The sequence below is a fragment of the Lynx rufus genome, unplaced genomic scaffold (genome assembly GCF_022079265.1).
Source record: "Lynx rufus isolate CCGP_SWC_20201006 ecotype Redwood Valley unplaced genomic scaffold, mLynRuf1.p SCAF_3, whole genome shotgun sequence".
In the NCBI taxonomy this organism is placed as follows: Eukaryota; Metazoa; Chordata; class Mammalia; order Carnivora; family Felidae; genus Lynx; species Lynx rufus.
Window position 1 is genome coordinate 105,931,103 of NW_025814845.1, and position 20,210 is coordinate 105,951,312.

General features: G+C 34.2%; 1 protein-coding gene across 1 annotated transcript in view; it reads left to right on the forward strand.

Annotated features, from left to right (window-relative positions):
• Positions 1 to 19,493, forward strand: part of LARP1B (La ribonucleoprotein 1B) — a 35,303-nt gene extending 15,810 nt beyond the window's left edge. The window contains exons 5-10 of the mRNA XM_047091895.1: positions 809 to 949; positions 6,043 to 6,186; positions 6,426 to 6,591; positions 10,245 to 10,389; positions 17,468 to 17,642; positions 18,229 to 19,493. Of these exons, the coding sequence (XP_046947851.1) occupies positions 809 to 949; positions 6,043 to 6,186; positions 6,426 to 6,591; positions 10,245 to 10,389; positions 17,468 to 17,642; positions 18,229 to 18,248 (791 nt within the window). The 3' untranslated portion in view covers positions 18,249 to 19,493. The remainder of the gene's footprint in view (positions 1 to 808; positions 950 to 6,042; positions 6,187 to 6,425; positions 6,592 to 10,244; positions 10,390 to 17,467; positions 17,643 to 18,228) is intronic.
• The last annotated feature ends 717 nt before the right edge of the window (positions 19,494 to 20,210 follow it).

A 20,210-nucleotide genomic window follows, 5' to 3' on the forward strand; every position in this document is an offset into this window, starting at 1 on the left:
TTCCTCTTCCTTGTCTGTCCACAGTTTGAAGGATTTATAGGAAATCAGTACTTTAGTTGCATACTGATAATTCCTTTTCCTTTAATTACCTTGGTAGTTTTTCCTTTGCACATGAGTCTTGTTTAGGCAAAAATATATATTGAGCAAAAGACTAAACATTTAGAAACCTTAACTGTGGATTCCATGAATTAGGTAATCTTCAGAATTTCACCACAGTGTAACAATTACAGTATCATGTATTCAACCAGAGAAGTTAAATTGCCTCTCTTAGGTTAGGAAAATGTATAGTAGCTATAAAAAGATTTATTAAGTAGTTAGACAGATTTTATACTCTAATTTTGAAAAACCTCTTTCGTTCGTAGTAATCTAGATAAATCAATATTTTAGACAGTGACTTGAAACTGAGTGTTTTGAATTACCAGCCAAACTTTCCAGTGTGTTCATTATAATGTCTTATCGGATATACCCCATTCTGAAGCCTGAGAGTCAAGTATTAGGAGTATTGTATTACACTTAACTATTTTTGAGGAGCTTTTTCATCAGAATTAAACAGAAGAGTGAGCATTTTGTTTGAAAGTAAAAGTTCTAAGGATACTCCATTAAGTGGCTTTTCACATGAACTTTAGAAATGTTTGTGAATACAAGTTTATTAAGGAGCTTTGTGAGAAGAAAATTATTTTGGTTCTCTACAAGAACATTTAACGACAAAGTCTTCTGTTTAATTAAACTTTAGAGTCCATTCAGAATTGCAAAGCTTTAATGAAAATTGTGCATTGTCATTAAACAATTTTATTTTGTTTTTTTCAAGCTAATAAGCACAAATGGGTACCACTCCACTTAGATGATGTAAGACCAGACAGTCAAGAAAGACCAGGATCCCGAAACACCTCAAGATGTCAACCTGAAGCAAGTAAATCATCACATAACAATAGGAGAAATGATACACGAAGTAAGTTACATTTTAAAGGAAAAAATTTTGACACTAACGAACTTAGTCTTAATTTTATAATTTTAATAGCCATGTATAGTATAAACTACCTAAAAATAAGTTGCAGACATTGTGCCTCTTTTAACACTAAGTTCCTTCAGAGTATATATCTTAAGAACAGTAATGCAGTGTGACTGTACACAGGCAGATTTTCCACATAATGTCTTTTTCAGGTTTTTTTTCTCCCTCCTTTCCAGGATCTAATCTGAGATCACACATTGCTTTTAGTCATCTGTTCTCTTTAGTCTCCATTAATCTGGAACGGTTCTTCTCCTTTTGTCTTTGATGACATTGATTTTTTTTTTTTTTCTGAAGATTTTGTGACAGGTGGTAGATATCTCTCACTTTGGGTTTTCTGGTGTTTCCTCATGATTGGATTTGGGTTATGAATTTTTGGCAGGAATACTGCAGAAGTTAAATGATTTTCTTCTCATTGCATGGAAATGCACATGATCTTGTTTATGTTATTGCTGATATTAACTTTGAGCCCTGGGTTAAGATGATGTACTCTAGGCTTCTTTACTGTCAAGATGCTTTTTTCTCCTTTGTAATTAATATGTAATTTGTGAGAGAGATTTTGAAACTTTGAAAATACCCAGTTTCTCATCAGACTTTTCTCATGAGCTTTAGTTTCCATTGATGATTCTTACCTGATTCAATTATTACCATATTGCAATTGCTGATTTTTCTTACTGCATCATTACTTCTGTATTTATTAGTTGACATTCCACTATAAGGAATGACTTCCCTTATTACCGGTATGGATTTATGGCTTCTTATTTTTTCAATGTATTATAATCCATTACCATGATTATTTAGTTTGATACTCAGATTGTCCCAGAGGGTGGTATCTGTGTCCTTTTTAAAAAAGCCAGCTTTGGGGCGCCTGGGTGGCGCAGTCGGTTAAGCGTCTGACTTCAGCCAGGTCACGATCTCACGGTCCGTGAGTTCGAGCCCCGCGTCAGGCTCTGGGCTGATGGCTCGGAGCCTGGAACCTGTTTCCGATTCTGTGTCTCCCTCTCTCTCTGCCCCTCCCCCGTTCATGCTCTGTCTCTCTCTGTCCCAAAAATAAATAAACGTTGAAAAGAAAAAAAAAATTAAAAAAAAAATAAAAAAAATAAAAAAGCCAGCTTTACTGAGCTATAAATTATATGCATATAAAATACATTTACATTACTGTCACTTCTCCCAGCTATGAGTCTACTTTCTGTCAGGTTAGATTTACCTTTTCTATGGTTTTATATAAATTTTGAACTATACAATGTACATTATGAACTCTTATGTCTCCTTTTGCTCAGCATAATGTTTTTTAGACTCGTCAGTATTGTTCCATGTATCAGTAGTTTCTACCTCTTTATTTCAGAATAGTTTTCTCTTGAATGGATATCCCCCTGTATCCATTCATTTACGCATGGATATTTGGCTTGTTTCTAGTTTTGGCTATTATGAGTAATGCTGCTATGAACATTTGTGTACAAGTCTTTGGGCATGTGTTTTAGTTTCTCAGGTAAACACCTAGGAGTGGATTATTAGGTGGTAGGATGAGTGCATATTTGACTTTAAAATAAATTGTCAAATTGTTTTCCAAATTGGTTGTACCATTTTGTATTTTCATCAGTAATGTTTCGTTCCTTTGCTATTTGTTAGGTCATATGTCTTCTGGAATTTTCCATATTTTGGACTTGCTGATTGCTTTGTTATATTTTTTTTTTAACACGTTCTTGTGTCTTTTCTGGATATAATTTTTAAGGTTTGATTAGATTCAGGTTTATTTTTGTTTTGGTAGGACTACTTCTGAATGTGTATTTCTTACAGCCGTAAGAAAAAATTAGGTGTTTCACTTTTAGTTGTATTAAGTTTGAGTTGGTTCAGGTATTGTTAGCCTTATCCATTATAAACTGTCTCATCAGTCTTTCATTTCCCAGATACATTATTTCAATGGGATTTCTCACATCTCAGAAAGCCGAGGAGGACAGGAGGAGAATATGTAGCAACAATTAGATGAGCATTTGGTTTTATAGGTTTCTGAAATCTTAAGTCTGATAATTTAAAATTAAAAAAAAATTTTTTAAGTTTATTTTTGAGAGAGAGACACACACACAGAGCATGAGCGGGAAAGGGACAGAGAGAGAGGGAGACATAGAATCCAAAGCAGGCTCCAGGCTCTGAGCTGTCAGCACAGTGCCTGGTGTAGGGCTCTGACTCACAAAGCCATCTGATCATGACCTGAGCCGAAGTCAGACACTTAACTGGCTGAGCCACCCAGGTACCCCTTAAGTCTGATAACTTTAAAAGCATACATGTTGTCCTGTGAATGGGGAAGGCTTAAGAAAATTTACAAACATAATACCACTCAAAAGTTTCCAATTATGTTATGGAATACTTTAAACACACAAAAGTTGAAAGAATTGTATAGTGAATACCTGTCTAACCACAACCTAGATTTAGTAATTTTGCTGTATTTAATTCCTCTATTTGTTGAATTATTTGAAAGTAACTTGCAGATAATCATGACACTTCAGCACTGATATTCAAAGAAAATGCAGCACCTAGGAAAAACCACAGTAATTCCCTAGTATCTTCTAAAATCTAGTTATATTTACTCAATTGTCCACAAAAATGACTTTAAAATTATGAAACTTTCTACAGAAAAACTGACCTTTTTTTGCCTTTGTATCATAGTTTCTCATATGTATCACTTTAATATTTTATTCAAAAAGTAATATATATTCATAATATATTTTACTTATTAAATATTGGGCGTATAAGAAAACAGAGTTGTAAAGAACAAACATAAAATGAACACTGGGGACTCAGGACCAAGTTTAGAAATGTATATTACCATTACCTTTGAACTTCTGTGTGCCCCATGCAATTTCATCCCATTGCTTCCCTTCTCAGAAGAAAAAAGACCTGAATGTTTGTTGTTTGAATATTTTTATTTGAAGCTGACATTCAGTATGACTCCATTAACATATTCTGTGACAGTACATTTTTTTTTGTGGCAGTAATTTTTAAACTTTAGTCTAATTTTCTTAGATTAATGCATATTGATTTATTTTTTTTTCTTTTTTTAAAAATTTTTTAAAATGTTTATTTTTGAGAGAGAGAGAGCAGGGGCAGGGGAGGGGCAGAGAGAGGGAGACACAGAACTTGAAGAGGGCTCCAGGCTCTGCACTGTCAGCACAGATCCTGACATGGGCTCGAACTCAGGAATTGTGATATCATGACCTGAGCTGAAGTCGGACACTTAACCGACTGAGCCACCCGGCACCCCGCCCCGCATGTTGGTGTATTGTTGTAAGTCCTTACGTTTGGTTTTTTTTCCCCCTGCTAAAGGGCATTTCAGTATTTGATAAAATCTCTTCTGTTGGTGGACATTTGGATTGTTTCAGTTTTTTTAAAGTGTAATAAATATTTACATTTTTATGCATGTTTTCCAGTAAACATGTACAAGAAGTTCTTTAGGGGTAATTTCTTTCTTTTCTTTTCCTTTCTTTTCTTTTCTTTTCTTTTTTTTGAGAGAGAGACAGAGACAGCACTAGTGGGGGAGGGGTAGAAAGAGAGGGAGAGACAGAATCCTAAGCAGGCTCCAAGCTGTCAGCACAGAGCCTGACACAGGGCTTGAACCCACAAACTGGAAGATCGTGACCTGAGCTGAAGTTGGACACTTAACCAACTGAGCCACCCAGGTGCCCCCTTTGGGGTAATTTCTTAAGACTGCAACCCATGAGTGCATTATGAAATTGGTGTACTGGGTGATGATCAGGTTTTTCCAAAAAAATTGATAGACTCAGAGTTCTTCACACAGAAAAATTTTTATGGCAGTTGTGTTTAAATTACAAAAAATTTGTGTGTTCCAGGGTGTGATATACAGTAAGGCTTACTGTGGGTTGAGGCAGAAGTGTTTGGAAAAAAAACTGTATTAGGGTATACATTGAAGAGGATTTGCAGCATCTAGGCCAGTGATTCTCAATAGAGATGATTTTCCCCCACTCCCAAGGGGGCATTTGGCATTGTCTGGAGATAATACTGGTTTTCACAACTTGGAGGGGGTGGTGAGTGAGTGCTACTTGCATCTAGTTGGTAGAGGTCATGGCTGATGCTAACCATTCTGTAGGCCCCTACACTAGAGAGTTAGCTGGCTCAAAGTGTCAGTAGTACCAAGTTTGCAAAACCCTTGGTCTCTAAGATATTTGTACCTTCAAATTTATTTAATTATTCCAATTTGTTTTTCAAAGTGGATGTGCCTGACTTTGCTCTCACTAATTGTATACAATGTTCTACCTTTTCTTCTTGATCAATATTTGATTAATTATAGGACCTGAAAATATTTGTCAGACTGGGGTAGATCAAATATTCTTTGTCTTAATTTGCATTTCTCATGACCAATGAGGCTGAACACCACTTTTTGCTTATTGCCCATTTGCATTTCCTGTTTGACTACCTATCTTGTAGCCATTTTTCCCACTGAGTTACTGTGTGTGTGTGTGTGTGTGTGTGTGTGTGTGCGCGCGCATGCGTGCACGATAGTGCATTCTATGTGTATTCTGGATATAATTCTTATATTGTACTGCAGATATCATCTCCCAGTTTGTTTTGTGTTTTCATTTCCTTTTTTTCTTTAAAAGGAATTTCTTTTACTTAAATAGAGATGTTTCTTTAAACATTTTGTAAAACTTTTTTAAGGAGTTTTTTTTTTTGTTGTTTTTTTTTTAAGGAGTTTTATATAATGCACATTCAGTAGTCTTGGAACGTCTTGAATCTTGAATAGTACCATCCATCTTAACAAAGGACCTCTTCTTTTTTTAGTATATTATTTTCCTTATCAAAATGTTTTCTTTATGTCAATACTTTTGTGGACCCTCTTTCATGCCAGGGACATTTTGACCAATTCCTGTGAGCTCTCTTAAGTTAGTATCTATCTGAAGAATGCCTGGTTACTAACAACTTGTTACAAAATGGGGAGGGGTAGTTGCCATGTTTTCATAAAAATAGTCATGTTATTTACTGTTGCAAATTGGAATGTATAAAAATATTTTTGTTTTTAAAAGGTTGGAGGCGTGATAGAGAAAAGAGAGACGATCAAGATGAAGTTTCCAGTGTGAGAAGTGAGGGTGGTAATATCCGAGGTTCGTTTCGAGGCCGAGGAAGAGGCCGAGGACGGGGAAGAGGACGAGGCAGAGGAAATCCTCGATGTAGGACATGAATTTTGTTAAATTAGATAGAGTTTCAAAAAGTGTGCAAGCCATCTGTTAGTTTTGCCCACTATCCCATATAATGTTTTAACTAATATTTTTTGTCTGATAATTGAGGTGGTTTTGTAATTGTTACCCCTTCAAATACTTGACTTTGGATTTTTCTTTATAGTAACTGTTTCTCTTTTTAAAAAAAAAAAAATCTGTAATCACTTTTCTTTCTCTTTATTCACATCAAGTGAACTTCGATTATTCATATGGTTATCGAGAACATGGTGAAAGGACTGATCAGCCATTTCAAACAGAACTTAATACCAGTATGATGTATTACTATGATGATGGTACAGGTGTACAGGTGTATCCTGTGGAAGAAACATTGCTTAAAGAGTATATTAAACGCCAAATGTAAGTCGATCAGACATAGCAGATGGGATAGTAACATCAAACTTTAACATCGTTGATAGTGAATACGTTATAATACATTTTTAAGCCGTTTCTTAGTAAAATTGGTAGATTTTTAATAGTATTTTGTTTTTTTTTTTCTAGGAAATGTTAGTGAAGTATTTTTTAAAAATTTATATTTGGTTTATGTTGTTACATAAGACTTCTGCTTTGTTTACTGTTCAGGTATTTCTCTGTTTAAAGGGCGTTAGTTGAAAGAATATTGTCATGGTATATTAGGAGTGATTAAATATAAGAATATAAAATTGCCATATAGATATTTGATGTTGAACAAGTGAAGCCTGGCTTATTATTTGCAAATAAATGCTTATATTGAAATTCACAAATGAACATAAATGACAAAAAGTGGTGATAGATATATTTTTACTTAGCTAATGATTTCAAAATTCTAAGTTTGTTTTTTTAACTTTTAAGTTCTCTTTCTTTGTGGCACATATTGAAGGGGAACTACCTAATCTTTTTTAGTTCAAACTTTTTATTCTGGTTTTCATAATAGTTGCCCTCTGAAGTACTGAAGTTGATGTTAGGAGAATAGTCTATTGTCGTTAAGAGAAAAAATAACCCTTGTACATATTAGTATTGTATAGAAGGTTTTGCCTATTTATATAGTGTGTTTGTATAGTGGTGAAAAAATGTCCTCAAGTGACTGGCATAACCAGTTTGCTGAAATTTGATTACTTTTTTATCCTTAACAAAGTAAAACTATTTTTGAAAGGGTTTAAGTATCTTAAAAACATCTATCTTTATTTAAGAAAGAAAATTGACTCTGTTAGAAAATAATTTCTTCATCGGCATCATCCAGGCATTTTCCTGGGATGTCTTCATGGTGGATTTGATTGGCTTACATACAATATGAAGCAACTTGTTTATTTTGTTCTTGCTTCTTTTGTTACAGTTGACGCAAACACTGAAGAAAAGGGCCTTTTTATGGGCAGAAAGTGCCTGGCATGTGGCTATCAACTTCAAACCACTATTCCTGTCTTTTTTGTAACTCTTGCTGCCAGGTCCCTTCTGAGACCTGACAGTGGATATGCAACTCCATGTCAGGATAATCGGCCTCCAATGTGCTCATACAATTGAGGGAGGAGCAGAGAGCTACTTCAGTGTTGACAAAATTTCTGATCATGCAGTGTAGAATCCAGAGCTTCTAAGGTAGGACATGATAATGTCCCCTAGGACACTGAACAAAATGTCAGACACAGCACTGGGCATGACTCCTTTTTTTCTTGTTGCTGTTTTAGCAATAGGGTTTTTGGCAGATGTTAGAGTACCAGGTTTAGAATGGCTCTTTACTGTTATTCTTCGATTAGTGGACTTCTGGAGTCATGCTTTTGACTTTGTTTTCTTTGAGGTTTCTCATACTTAATATAGATAGGCTCATTGAGTAGGGTTTACATTTTTCTCTTTGAGAAGTTACTGAAAACTTTCTTGCATTTGTGGAAAATTATGCTAAATGTATTTTGAAAGTAAGAGGCTTAACTGTATTAGGGACGATTGAGTTTTTAAAATTATTTTAACTGAAAAAGTATTGTCATTTTTTAATATCAGAATATTAAAAATTTAAGATCTTGATTATTTCTAGCCAGGACAGTCTCTTCTGACATTCACATTTAGAGATGAGTAGTTTGTAGCCCATTAGAAGTTTAAAAAATAAATACCATAGGTAATAGGGTGATTTATGAATTTATTTAGATACTAAGATTTTCATGAAGTAGTAGAATAAAAAACCATCTTATTAATGATTCAGAGAAGTTTTTGTCTAAGAACGGTTTTAACTTGTGACTAAATCAAATGTCTTAATGTGTGAAAATTTAGAATTTAAGCATATGTATCATGTGCCACTATGTCAAGTACTGTGAAAAGGACTTTTGAAGTGTATGATGTACCCACCACATGCCAGGCACTATGAAAAGGGCTTTTGGAGGTATAACAAAATCAGGATTTTTGTTTCTTCAAGATTTAAGATTTTTTTTTCTTCAGTGTTTAAAACAAGTAAATGATTTACTAGTGTTACTGAGATTTCAGTAGTAGTTCACTGATCCAAGGGAGCTTTGCGCTTTGATCACTGGATAAATATCTGACTATAAAGAAACAACTTGAGTATTTACATTTCTAAAGTAAGATTTTTTTCTCCTAGTGAAAAGTAGCTCAAAGCCATTTCTCATTTATGGGTGATTATTTCTTCAAAGTTAGATTTTGACCTAAATATTTCAAGGGTATCTTTAGTAACCCTGTGTTACTAAATACATGAGTTGGTGTGCTTTCTCATAATTTGCCACCGATCTTTGATAACTGTCTCTGATTTGGGAACAGTATAGGATTATTAACTTGTAGGCCATATCATCACTGATGTCATGTATTTCTTTTGTATTCTTTTCTACATTTTCCCCCATTTGTCCTCTTGTTCTCTCTAGAATTCTATTTTTGTTTTTCTATATGGAGGCTGTAATTTAAAAAAAAATTTTTTTTAATGTTTATTTTTGAGAGAGAGAGAGAGAGCGAGCGTGAGTGGGGAGGGGCAGAGACAGAGACAGAGACACAGAATCCAAAGCATGCTCCAGGCTCTGAGCTGTTGGCCCAGATCCTGACTTGGGGCTTGAACTCGTGAGCCATGAGATCATGACCTGAGCCGAAGTCAGATGCTCAACCCACTGAGACACCCAGGCACCCCATGGAGGCTGTAATTCTAAACTTGTTTCTCAAATGCCACTATTGAATATACTCATATTATCTTTGTATTTTAGAACTTATAGTTATTGATCATACAGTTTATCCATTTACATTTCTCTCTACTTTCCTAGAGAAGATTAAGGTATCTAAGCTAGCTTTTTCTGTATTTTTTTCCCCATGTACCTCATGGTACCCCATGTACCCCCATGTATCATAGATATTCCTTGTTCAGCTGTATATTCTGTTCATTCTTAAATGTCTTTTATAGTTCTCTCCATCAAAGATACAGGGAGATCTTGTAGATATATAATTGTGTGTGTACCCTTGTGCTCATGTATTCACTCAGTTTTTACTCAGTAGCTTTGTACTGGTTGCTAGCATTCAGGATTAAACAATGTCACTACCCCGTCTATTTAGAAAACAAAACAAACTGTAATCTACTCTGTAAACTTCACAAAGAGTACTTCCAAGAAAGCTGTTCTCAGTGATGTGGGAAAAGTTGGAAGGCAATCTGTTGACATGTGTTTAGTTGTTATTTAGTGTTTAAATGAAACAAGTTAAAGTAGCTTTTAATAAAAAGTTTCCTTTAATTGACTCATTTAAAAAAAATCAGTTATTGAACTGTTTTAAAGTAAAATGCTGGTTAATTCTTTATGCTTAGGTAAAGCTGATCTAAGTAGAAGTTAATGTTAGTTTTTTGGAAGAGAATCAGTATTTTAAGTTTCTTTCTACTCATGGATAAGAAATTATAACTTGGTAGGGCTTTGGTCTTGTATTTACCTTCTATCTATGTTGTATTAAATCTGTATATTGCTAATAAAATAATTTTAAAGCTGTTGATATATAAGTGATAGATATTTTTGTTTCCTATTGAATAAATTAATTAAACTTATGTTTACTTATTTTTGCTTGTTTCTTTTTTTCAGTGAATATTACTTCAGTGTAGAAAATTTGGAACGGGACTTCTTTCTTAGGAGAAAGATGGATGAACAGGGTTTCTTGCCTATTTCCCTGATTGCTGGTTTCCACCGTGTTCAGGCTCTCACTACAAACCTTAATCTCATTTTAGAGGTAATTATTTATTTAAAAAATAGTTGCAAAACAGTCTGTACTTTCCATTCAATTATGCTATTAAGTAACTCTCCTCTAAAAGTTATATTAAAAAACTTAAAGGGGTGCCTGGGTGGCTCAGTTGGTGAAGTGTCCCAACTTTTGATTTCCATTCAGGTTATGATATCAAAGTCATTAGATCTAGTCTCCCTGCTTGGGATTCTCTCTCTCCTCTCTCTCTTCTCTTTCTCTCTGCCCCACCCCCACTCTCTCTCTCACTCTCTCTCTCTCTCTCTCAAGTATTAAAAAAAAAAAGGAGGGATACCTGGCTGGCTTAGTCTGTAGAGCATCCGACTTCAGCTCAGGTCATGAACTCATAGTCTGTGGGTTTGAGTCCTGAATTGGGCTCTGTGCTGACAGCTCAGAGCCTAGAGACTCCTTTGGATTCTGTGTCTCCCTCTCTCTTTCTGCCCCTTCCTTGCTTGTGTTCTGTCTCTCAAAAAATGAATAAATGTTAAAAAAAAAAAAAATTAGAAAAAAACGTAGGAAAAAAAAAGCAAAAGATAACCTGTAGTTACCTAAAGCTTAGACTACATCTCATGGCTTTTTTTCATTTTATAAAACCCAAATAAATTTCTAACCTTGGAGACCCCTCAAAGATTTACTAATGATGTTACCACCTGTTTTTAACCTGACCCTTCAAACTCGGACCTTCTTGAGTGTTTTTGGTTAAGTCTTCTTCAGGTTGCTGCAAAATGGCATGTATTTCTATTTATTAAAATTTTGAGAGTTTTTCATGTGCTATAGAAAGGGTAATTTAAAGCAGTATTTCCAGATGTATTCCTAATGCTTTTATTAAATTTTTTGTCCTGCTCTAGAAATGCTTTGAACATTTTTGTTTTTCTGTTGCCTACATAGGTATAATCAAATTTGCCCTTTGGCTACAGTTTTGAAAGACTTGATATTGTCAGTTTTTTTGAATAATAGATATGTAGTGGTTTTTTATTGAGGCTTTAATTTGCATTTCCCTAATGACTAATGATGTTGAGCATCTTTTTATGTGTGTATTTGCCATCAGTGTATCTTATTTGTTGAAATGTCTGGTCAGATATTTTGCCTATTTTTATTGGAGGGTTTTTATTTTTATTCTTTTTATTGTAAGAGTTCTTTATTCTGGATACAAGTGCTTTGTGTGTATTTTACAGATTTTTTTACCCCAGTCTTTGGCTCATGTTTTCATTTTCTTTTTCTTTTCTTTTTTTTTTTTTTTATGTTTGTGTTTGAGAGAGAGGGAGCGTGAGCCAGGGAGGGGTAGAGAGAGAGACAGAGAATCCGAAGCAGGCTCTGTGCTGGCAGCAGCGAGCCTGATGAGGGGCTAGAACTCATGAACCATGAGATAATGACCTGAGCTGAAGTTGGATGCTTAACTGAGCCACCCAAGTGTCCTTCATCTTTTAATTTTCTTAACAGATTTCTTTGATTTTTTTAGCAATTTGTTTTGAGCAGGTGTGCTCCATGTTTTAAAAACTAGTTACAGGAAGAGTCAATATTTCAAAACAATATAAACTAGTGATTTATTTGTTGACATGTAATTAATGAGTCTTTGTTTTATGAAAGAAGTTACTTCAAACAGTGTCATTGTTGCATTTATTAATAAATACTATTTAAAGTTTCTTTGTAATTTTAAGAAGACTGTTTTTTCCTGCAAAGCTTAGTATTCATAAAAATATAATATTTGTAGTAGAATGAGTTTATTAAGTACTTCCATTGTCTGTGCTAATAGCAAAGATCTATTTTAGCTGTCATTTTCAATGAAGTTGTGACTGATTTCCCCGACTCTCTGTACTTTGTAGGAATCTGGTTGTAATTTTATTATGGTATGTTTTTTTGGTCTATTGGTATTCCCATTAAACCCTCAAGCATAATTTTCAAGTTATTGATTATCTGCTTCCTTACATCTTCTAGTAGAAGATGTAGTAGAAGGGAAGGAATATTTAAAAGAACTTTTGCATTACTGTTATGGTTACAATTATTGATAGAGAAGGAAATACTGCTATTATTGAAATACAGAAATACATAAGCACAGTGATTTAGAACAGCATAGATCTGCATTCATTTAATATTCATTATGCACCTTTCCCACTGTAATGAATGGGAAAGTTGTCCTTTATCTGTTAAATGGGAAAAATTGCCCTTTATCTGTTAAGAATGTAAGATTTCATTGGGTTTTGCAATATAAACATAGTAGTTTAGAGCATGGACTTAACAATCTGCATGCACATCCTTGTAGCTCTGTGACCTTGGGTAATGTCCTGAGACTTCTATAAAGTGGAAATCCTAACACTACCTACTTCATAGGGTAGTCCTAGAGATGAAATGTGTGATGACAGTATCTGGCACAAACAGTAAGCCTTAAATAATGATTTGCTGCTATTGTTAGTTTTCAAGGATGTCCTTCTACTGTTCATTCCTGTTTTTGGGATTTTCGTTTACTTTCTACCAACTTTTTGCTATATGTAGCTTAATAGGCTCAAATTTTTTCGTTCTTGAAAAGAACAATCAAAAGAGGTAAAATATACTTGAGCTCACACCCCTATCTGCCCTAGTTGAGGTTTTTCTTTTTTGTTTGTTGAGGTTTTGTTTTTTTTTTGTTTTTTTTTTAGTTTTATTTTATTTTGGAGAGACAGAAAGAGAGCACATGAGCAGGGGAGAGGGACAGAGAGAGACAGGGAGAGAGAGAGAGAGAGAGAACATCTCAAGTAGGCTCCATGCTCTGCGTGGAGCCTGATTCAGGGCTCTGTCCCTCAACCCAGGATCGTGACCTGGGCGGAAATCAAGGCTCAACTGACTGGGCCATCCAGGTGCCCCTGGTTGAAGTTTTCTACACAGCCTATCTTACTGAGTCTGTTTACTCCCATTCATTTTCAGCTTACTATACTTTTTTTTTACTTTGATACATGAATATTGTAATATGATTACTGTTGTGATATTTATCATAATGTACATATCATGTACATAATTATAGTACAGTATTCTTGTCTATAGTCCTCATACTGTGCATGAAATCTCTGTCGATTATTTACTACTCATTGCAAGTTTGTGCCCTTAAACATCAGTCTTATCTCCCCCACCCACTGTTTCCTGGTAAACACTATCTTATTCTTTTTTTTATTTAAAGTTTCATGTTTTTAGATTCCACATATAAGTGATATCATGTAGTACTTGTCTTTCTGTCTCACTTCTCTCATTTAGCATAATATGCTCAAGGTCCATCCATGTTGTTGCAAATGGCAGGGTGTCCTTTCTCTAGGCTGAATAACATTCTGATATCTATCTATCTACCTGTATATATCGATATATAGATATATATGTCACATCCTCTTTATCCATTCATCTATTGATGAGTATTTAAATTGTTTCCATATCTTAGCTACTGTGAATAATGCTGCAATAAACATGAGCATGCAGATATCTCTTTAGAATCCTGTTTTTATTTTTGGGGGGTATATCCAGTAATTGGAATTACTGGATCATATGGTAGATCCAGTTTACTGCATTCCTGATTCTTGCTCCACAGCTGAGGTCTATTTGTGTCTTCCTTTTTTTTTTTTTTTCCTTTCCTTAATCCAATTAATCCTGGAACTTTAGCTAATCGGTTCTGTAATTCTATTCAAGTTATTTAACCTCTTCATGCTTGTTTTCTCATTGTTAAAAGAGGGTAAATAATACTTAAACTATTATAGAGTATAAGGGCTTAAGGGAAGTAATTAATACAGTATTTGTGAAGTCCTTAGAACTATGCCTACTACTCTTATCTGAAACCTTGTTTCAAAATTGGCTGACTATGGTTCCTCAGAATGTGTGCTGGTGTCTTATCTCTAAGTCTTCACACATGAAAATCTTTACTCTTGATACCAGGCATAGGACCAGGAACTAGGAATACATTATCTATGTATTCTAACGTTGGTAGTTTTTCATAATAATAGATACCATTAAGAAAAGGACCAGGGGTGCCTAGGTGGCCCAGTGGGTTGAGGTCCCAACTCTTGATTTTGGCTCAGGTTATGATCTCATGGTTTTGTGAGTTCAAGCCCCACCTTGGGCTCTGTGCATTGACTGTGCAGAGCCTGCTTGGGATTCTTCCTCTCTCTGCCCCTCCCCCACTTATGTTCCTGTTCTCTCTCTCTCTCTCAAAATAAATAATCTTTAAAAAAAAAAAGCACCAACATTACTAGAAAAAGCTTCAGGTGTCTAGAAATGTTAACTGTACACTTTAACTCGTTGTTTAGGAGTTCAGGATAAACATGGTTTGGCTTTATTAAAACTCTTGTCTAGATCTTTTCCTTAATTTTGTGTAAAACATAATTTTTGTCTGATGCTAAATCTAAATCACAACTTCTGGTCTCTTTATGTTCTTCTTGAGCTTTTTTTTCAATAGGGAATAAATTCCCTGTGATTTAAGAATCAAAGATTATGTAGTGAAGAATTTCTTCCTTCCCATGTTTCTCCAACAGTGAGTTAGTTAAATCTTTCTTGGTGACTATCATTGTTACTTCTTTTCTGTTTATTAATTCTCCTGAGATAGTTCATGTTATACTACATACATATATTGTTATGTCTTTCTTTCTAAAAACAGTATATATTAGAAGATTACTCAATAGTTGTATATAAAGAACTTTGGTTTTTTTCCCCTCAGATTTTTTCTTTTGAATTGAGGCATAATTTATACACTGTATGTTATAAATCATAGGATTATAGATTACTTTTCCCTATGAATATAGTTGTGTAACCAATACCCAGATTAAGATATAGAACATTTTCAACATCCCAGGCAGCTGCCTTGTGTCCCCTCCTAACCTGTACTACTATGCTCTTCTCGAAGGTAATTACTTCTTTAGAGTTCTCTCATTTGTTTTTTAACTTCACATAATCAGAGGTGTGTATATTTTTTTGTATCTGACTTATAGTTACCATTTCTGTGAGATTTATCCATGTTGTTGGTGTGTAGCGGTTGTTGACTATCCATTTTAGGTTAGTATTTCCTTGTATGAATATAATACAATGTACTTTTCCATGCTCCTGTTTGTAGATACCTGGGTTCTTTACAGTTTGAATCTGTGGTACTGTTGTGAATATTATTGTATGTATTTTTTGATGGACATATGTACTTTCTTGTGAAATGATGGGTGTATACATACATACACACACACACACACACACACACACACACACACACACACACTTAGCTTTTGAAGATACTGCTAAGCATTTTTTCCAAATTAATGAACCAATTAAAACTACCACCATTGAGAGTTTCACTTGCTCCACATTCTACCAACACTATTGGCAGTCTTTTTCCAAACATGGTTTTGAAAAATTTAAACCATTAAGAAAGTTTCAAGGTTTTTTTTTTTTTTTTAATTGTTTTCTTTTTAACGTTTACTTATTATTGAGAGACAGAGAGACACAGAGCATGAGCAGGGGAGGGGCCGAGAGATGGAGAGACACAGAATCTGAAGCAGGCTCCAGGCTCTGAGCTGTCAGCACAGAGCCCGATGCGGGGCTTGAACTCACAAACCGCAAGATCATGACCTGAGCCGAAGTCGGATGCTTAACTGAGCCATCCAGGCACCCCTCAAGGTTTTTGTTTTTGTTTTTGTTTTTGTTTTTTAATTCAGGTATAAATAGCATGCTGTAAAATGCAGAGGTCTTAGGTATTTATTTTGAGTTTTGAAATTGTGTAAGCCTGCCCCCAAAAGGATATAGCCCATTACTCTAAAAACTTAACTTAATGGTCATTCCAGTCACAGTCAGTCCTCCCCTACCAACCCTCTGCTCCATCCCAAACTACTTTTCTTATTGTATCAGTATAGATTAGTCTTTATTTGTACACATTTGTGTAAATGGAATTCTTCTGTCTCCTGACCCTTTCATTTATAGTTTTTGAAATTCATCCATGTTGTTGCAGGATCTGGATGCTGAGTATACTGTACTACAGTTTACTACCAGGGTGTCATTGCTTCTAGAATGTTCAATAGACAAAACTGGGAAAATATGTTAGGAAAAAAATATAGATATCACCAATTCAAACTTTTTATTTTAGGCTTCTTCCTTATTTCCTTTATTCTGTGTTTCAGACTCTCTATTTTTTTCAGAGAGTATCCTGGTTCCCATCAAAAGAGTTTGTTTTTAAATAATTTGTAATACTAATTTTAAAGTACTGTCCAGTTATGGAAAATGTAACTTGAAAAGTAAGTAGTATACTAAAGGCATACAGGTATAAAAAGTTGTACACATATGTTCTCCAACTAAAATATAGCAAGTTATAACTTTTATAAAATAACAAGTATGTATATTCAGTTTTTATATATTTGTATATTTTCTCATTTAATTTTTAGAAGGTGAGTACCTTTGAATTTCAGATAAAATTCAGATCAGTAAGTCTTTTATTTTGAGGAAATTTTGTTCTAATTTTATTTTACCGTTAAATTACAGCATGTGTATTTTTGCAAAGCACTTTGGCCTAGTGGCTAAGACTTTTGGTGGTGGGTAGCTAATAAATTATGTGAGTCCTTGTATTGCCTCATACTTAGTGTATAATCTTTATGAAGTTACTTTATTTCTTTGAGCCTCAGTTTCCTCATCTATGTACCTTATGGGGTATTGTGAGGAATGTATATGTGTGTTTTTTTATCATTTAATTAATGGTGGTAGTCATTAAAATAATGCCTAAATTTTATTTGGTGATATTAAGGTAGGATAAAAAGAAATATGAGAGAAAAAAATTGACAATAAAGCTTAATTGCCATAGAAGTAGTTTGCTTCTAGTTGATATAATAATCCTTAAATGCCTACTCTGTTGTGAAAACCAAATTATCTGCTGCATATTGTATCAGGATATCTGTTACCTATCACAGGGGCAAATGATTTAGAAATTTGTTCTAAGTAGTTAATTTGTGGATGCTTTTAAAAACATTTACTCTGTATAATATCTGCTAATTTCAGATTTAAAATTTTTTTAGGTGATTAGAACTATAGGATATGCAATTTAAATGTTTTGAATGAAAGTTCTCTAGTATCTGAAAATACCTATTTATAGGCATTGAAAGATAGCACAGAAGTGGAAATTGTGGATGAGAAAATGAGAAAAAAGATAGAGCCGGAAAAATGGCCAATTCCAGGCCCTCCTCCACGTACTGTGCCACAGACAGACTTCTCTCAACTGATTGATTGCCCAGAGTTTGTACCAGGCCAAGCTTTTTGTTCACATACAGGTAACAGCTTTTCTTCTAGAGCAAGCAGTGTAATGGTGGGCTATTTGGTTCAATTTACCTATCCTTTCAAAAGGTTTATTTAGATTCAATAGGAAAATTAAAGATAACTGAATGACTTTTGATGCTCTCAATTCTATTCATATTATCCTCTCACAGAACCATAAATTAAATAGAGATTTAAGAATTATGGGTAAATTTCTGCTCTATTCTTGTGTACTTTGTCCTGTGTGGAATTTCTGTCCATCTTCTTAGTTTTACTAAATGATTATAGATATATTGTGCCAGTTTTCCTCTTCTAAGATTGGAGTAGTCTAATAGGATTGAAATAGTTTTAAAAGTCTTATATTCAAGAGTGGGCTTGACTTTAATGTTGTTACCTGTGTGCTTCAGTCCCGTCTTGTAAAGACAGGATGATCTATATTTGAAAGCAGAATTGGGGTACTGTTATGGAATTATTAAGGTTACTGATTAAAGAATTGATGGTAATTAGAATTTCCAAAAACTGCTTTAATAATAAGAATTTTTTCCTGGATCATTTTTAAGACATTCCCTCTTGGGAAAAAATGTGTGCTTAAACTTTTTTCAGTCAGGGTGATGATCTACTGATGCTCTTGGATGTCATTTGATCGGAATATGCAGAGGAATAGGTGACTCACTGAAATATTATAAACATTGGAGCAAATCGTGCTGCAGAAATGAAAGCGACCAGACTTACTTCTATGCAAGAATGTCTACTCCCAACTCCTTGTGGAGGAGGTTGGGCCACCACTACAATGGAGATAAACACCTTTGTGATGATGATGAGAGACAGACCAGAGGACTGCTGTTGTTTTTATAGGAGCCACCATTTGTGTGTAATTAGCCTGGGCTGCATGTGCTACTTTTATTTACGGTGGGAAAGTTAATTATCATTCTGGAATTATTGCAAGATTCTGTCTTTTCCTCCCAGACTTTTGTACCTGTGTCCAGATCAATAAAGCAGAAATAGGCTTGAGTGGCATTTCCTAGATTGTTAGGTCCTTTGCTATTTGATCTGCCCTTTAGTATAGTGTGCAGTCTACAACTCACATGCTGTCATAATATTTCACATGGACTGTAAGATGTATTAATGTGGACACTGAGGGATAAAAAATTTGAGAAATGAACAAGAATATTTTTTTCTAAACTCTTCAAAATGTATTTTTTATACACGAGTATATGAGACCTGCCATCAATAAAGTACTGATGGACAGTCTCACAGATATTTTTATTTAGTGTTTCTTTGGTTGTTAGCCCTCTGTGCCTCTAAACCTTGCCAAGCAAGAAACTTGGGCAGATGTTTTAAAAGTTGAAGAAAAGTGACAATTTTTAGGTTTTCTTAAAAAAGACATAATGTCTGATTGTGTAAGTTAGATTAATTTATTGTGTAAATCTGGGGTCCAAGATGACATTTTTAATCTGCTTATGAACAGGCATTAGGTGAGTTAGATAGAAATAGAATATACTTTTTCCACAGGTAGCTAAGATAGGTCAGTCAAGTTGGTGATGCCTGTTCATTTAACCATTTATGCATTATTAATAAAATGACAAGAATAAAATTACAACGTCTTGTACATTTTTGTGTTTTTTAAATATACACTCATTTACATCTCACATACATCTTCCCTAAAATCACTGTATTTGTATGTCAAAATTTTTAGGTTCTTTAAATTATACATCATTAACTAGATGGATAATGAAGGCATATAGGAAGACAGAATGTTCTTAGAGTTATGCTGATTCACATGACATCATAGGAATAAATATGTAAATTCAGCCTTTTCCCATGAATCCTCAGATTTCTGACCTTAATAATCACCTTCTGATGAGAAAGCCTTAGTTTCAATACAAAGTAGTATGTCACCAAAAATTTGAAATGGATATAGGATAGGAAATATAGATTGTATTTATCTGTGCCTATAAGTAAAGAAACTTTTATCCATATCCTTTTTATGTCTAATGAGACGATCATAAGTTTCAAAAACGTAACTGTTGATGTATACTTTCAGAGGGATTTATATGGTAAAATATTTAAACATTTTTGGTTTTTTTTCATCAAAGAAATTAAAATTTCTATTTTTCCCTCTATGGAGGTTGAATTGTGTAACATGAGTTCACCTTTGCACTGAACAGAGGACCTCAATGCACCAGAAAAAGTTGATTATGGGAATGGTAAGATGTTAATTTAAAAATTTAGGTTTTGCAGTTCTTTGGATATAGTATTATACTATCAGCTCTTAAGTAAAAGGATTTCATTCATCAAAATTGAGAGTATCAGGTACCTGACCTTCTTGGGGTTTTTTGATGTTGTTTTTGGTTTTTTGAAAAATGTGTAGGAAGATCCCTAATGATTTTTTAATAAGCTGTGAGATTTCCTTTGAAAAATTGCATAAGTATTCCTGAATGTGCCACATACAAAGTATATAATGCTTTTAGAGCAATCTATATAATGACCCAAATTCAGGGTGCATAAAGAAGTCAAACTAGATAGATACCATGGAATACGTATGGTGATTTATCTCTGGAGAGTCAGGTTGACAATTTTCAATT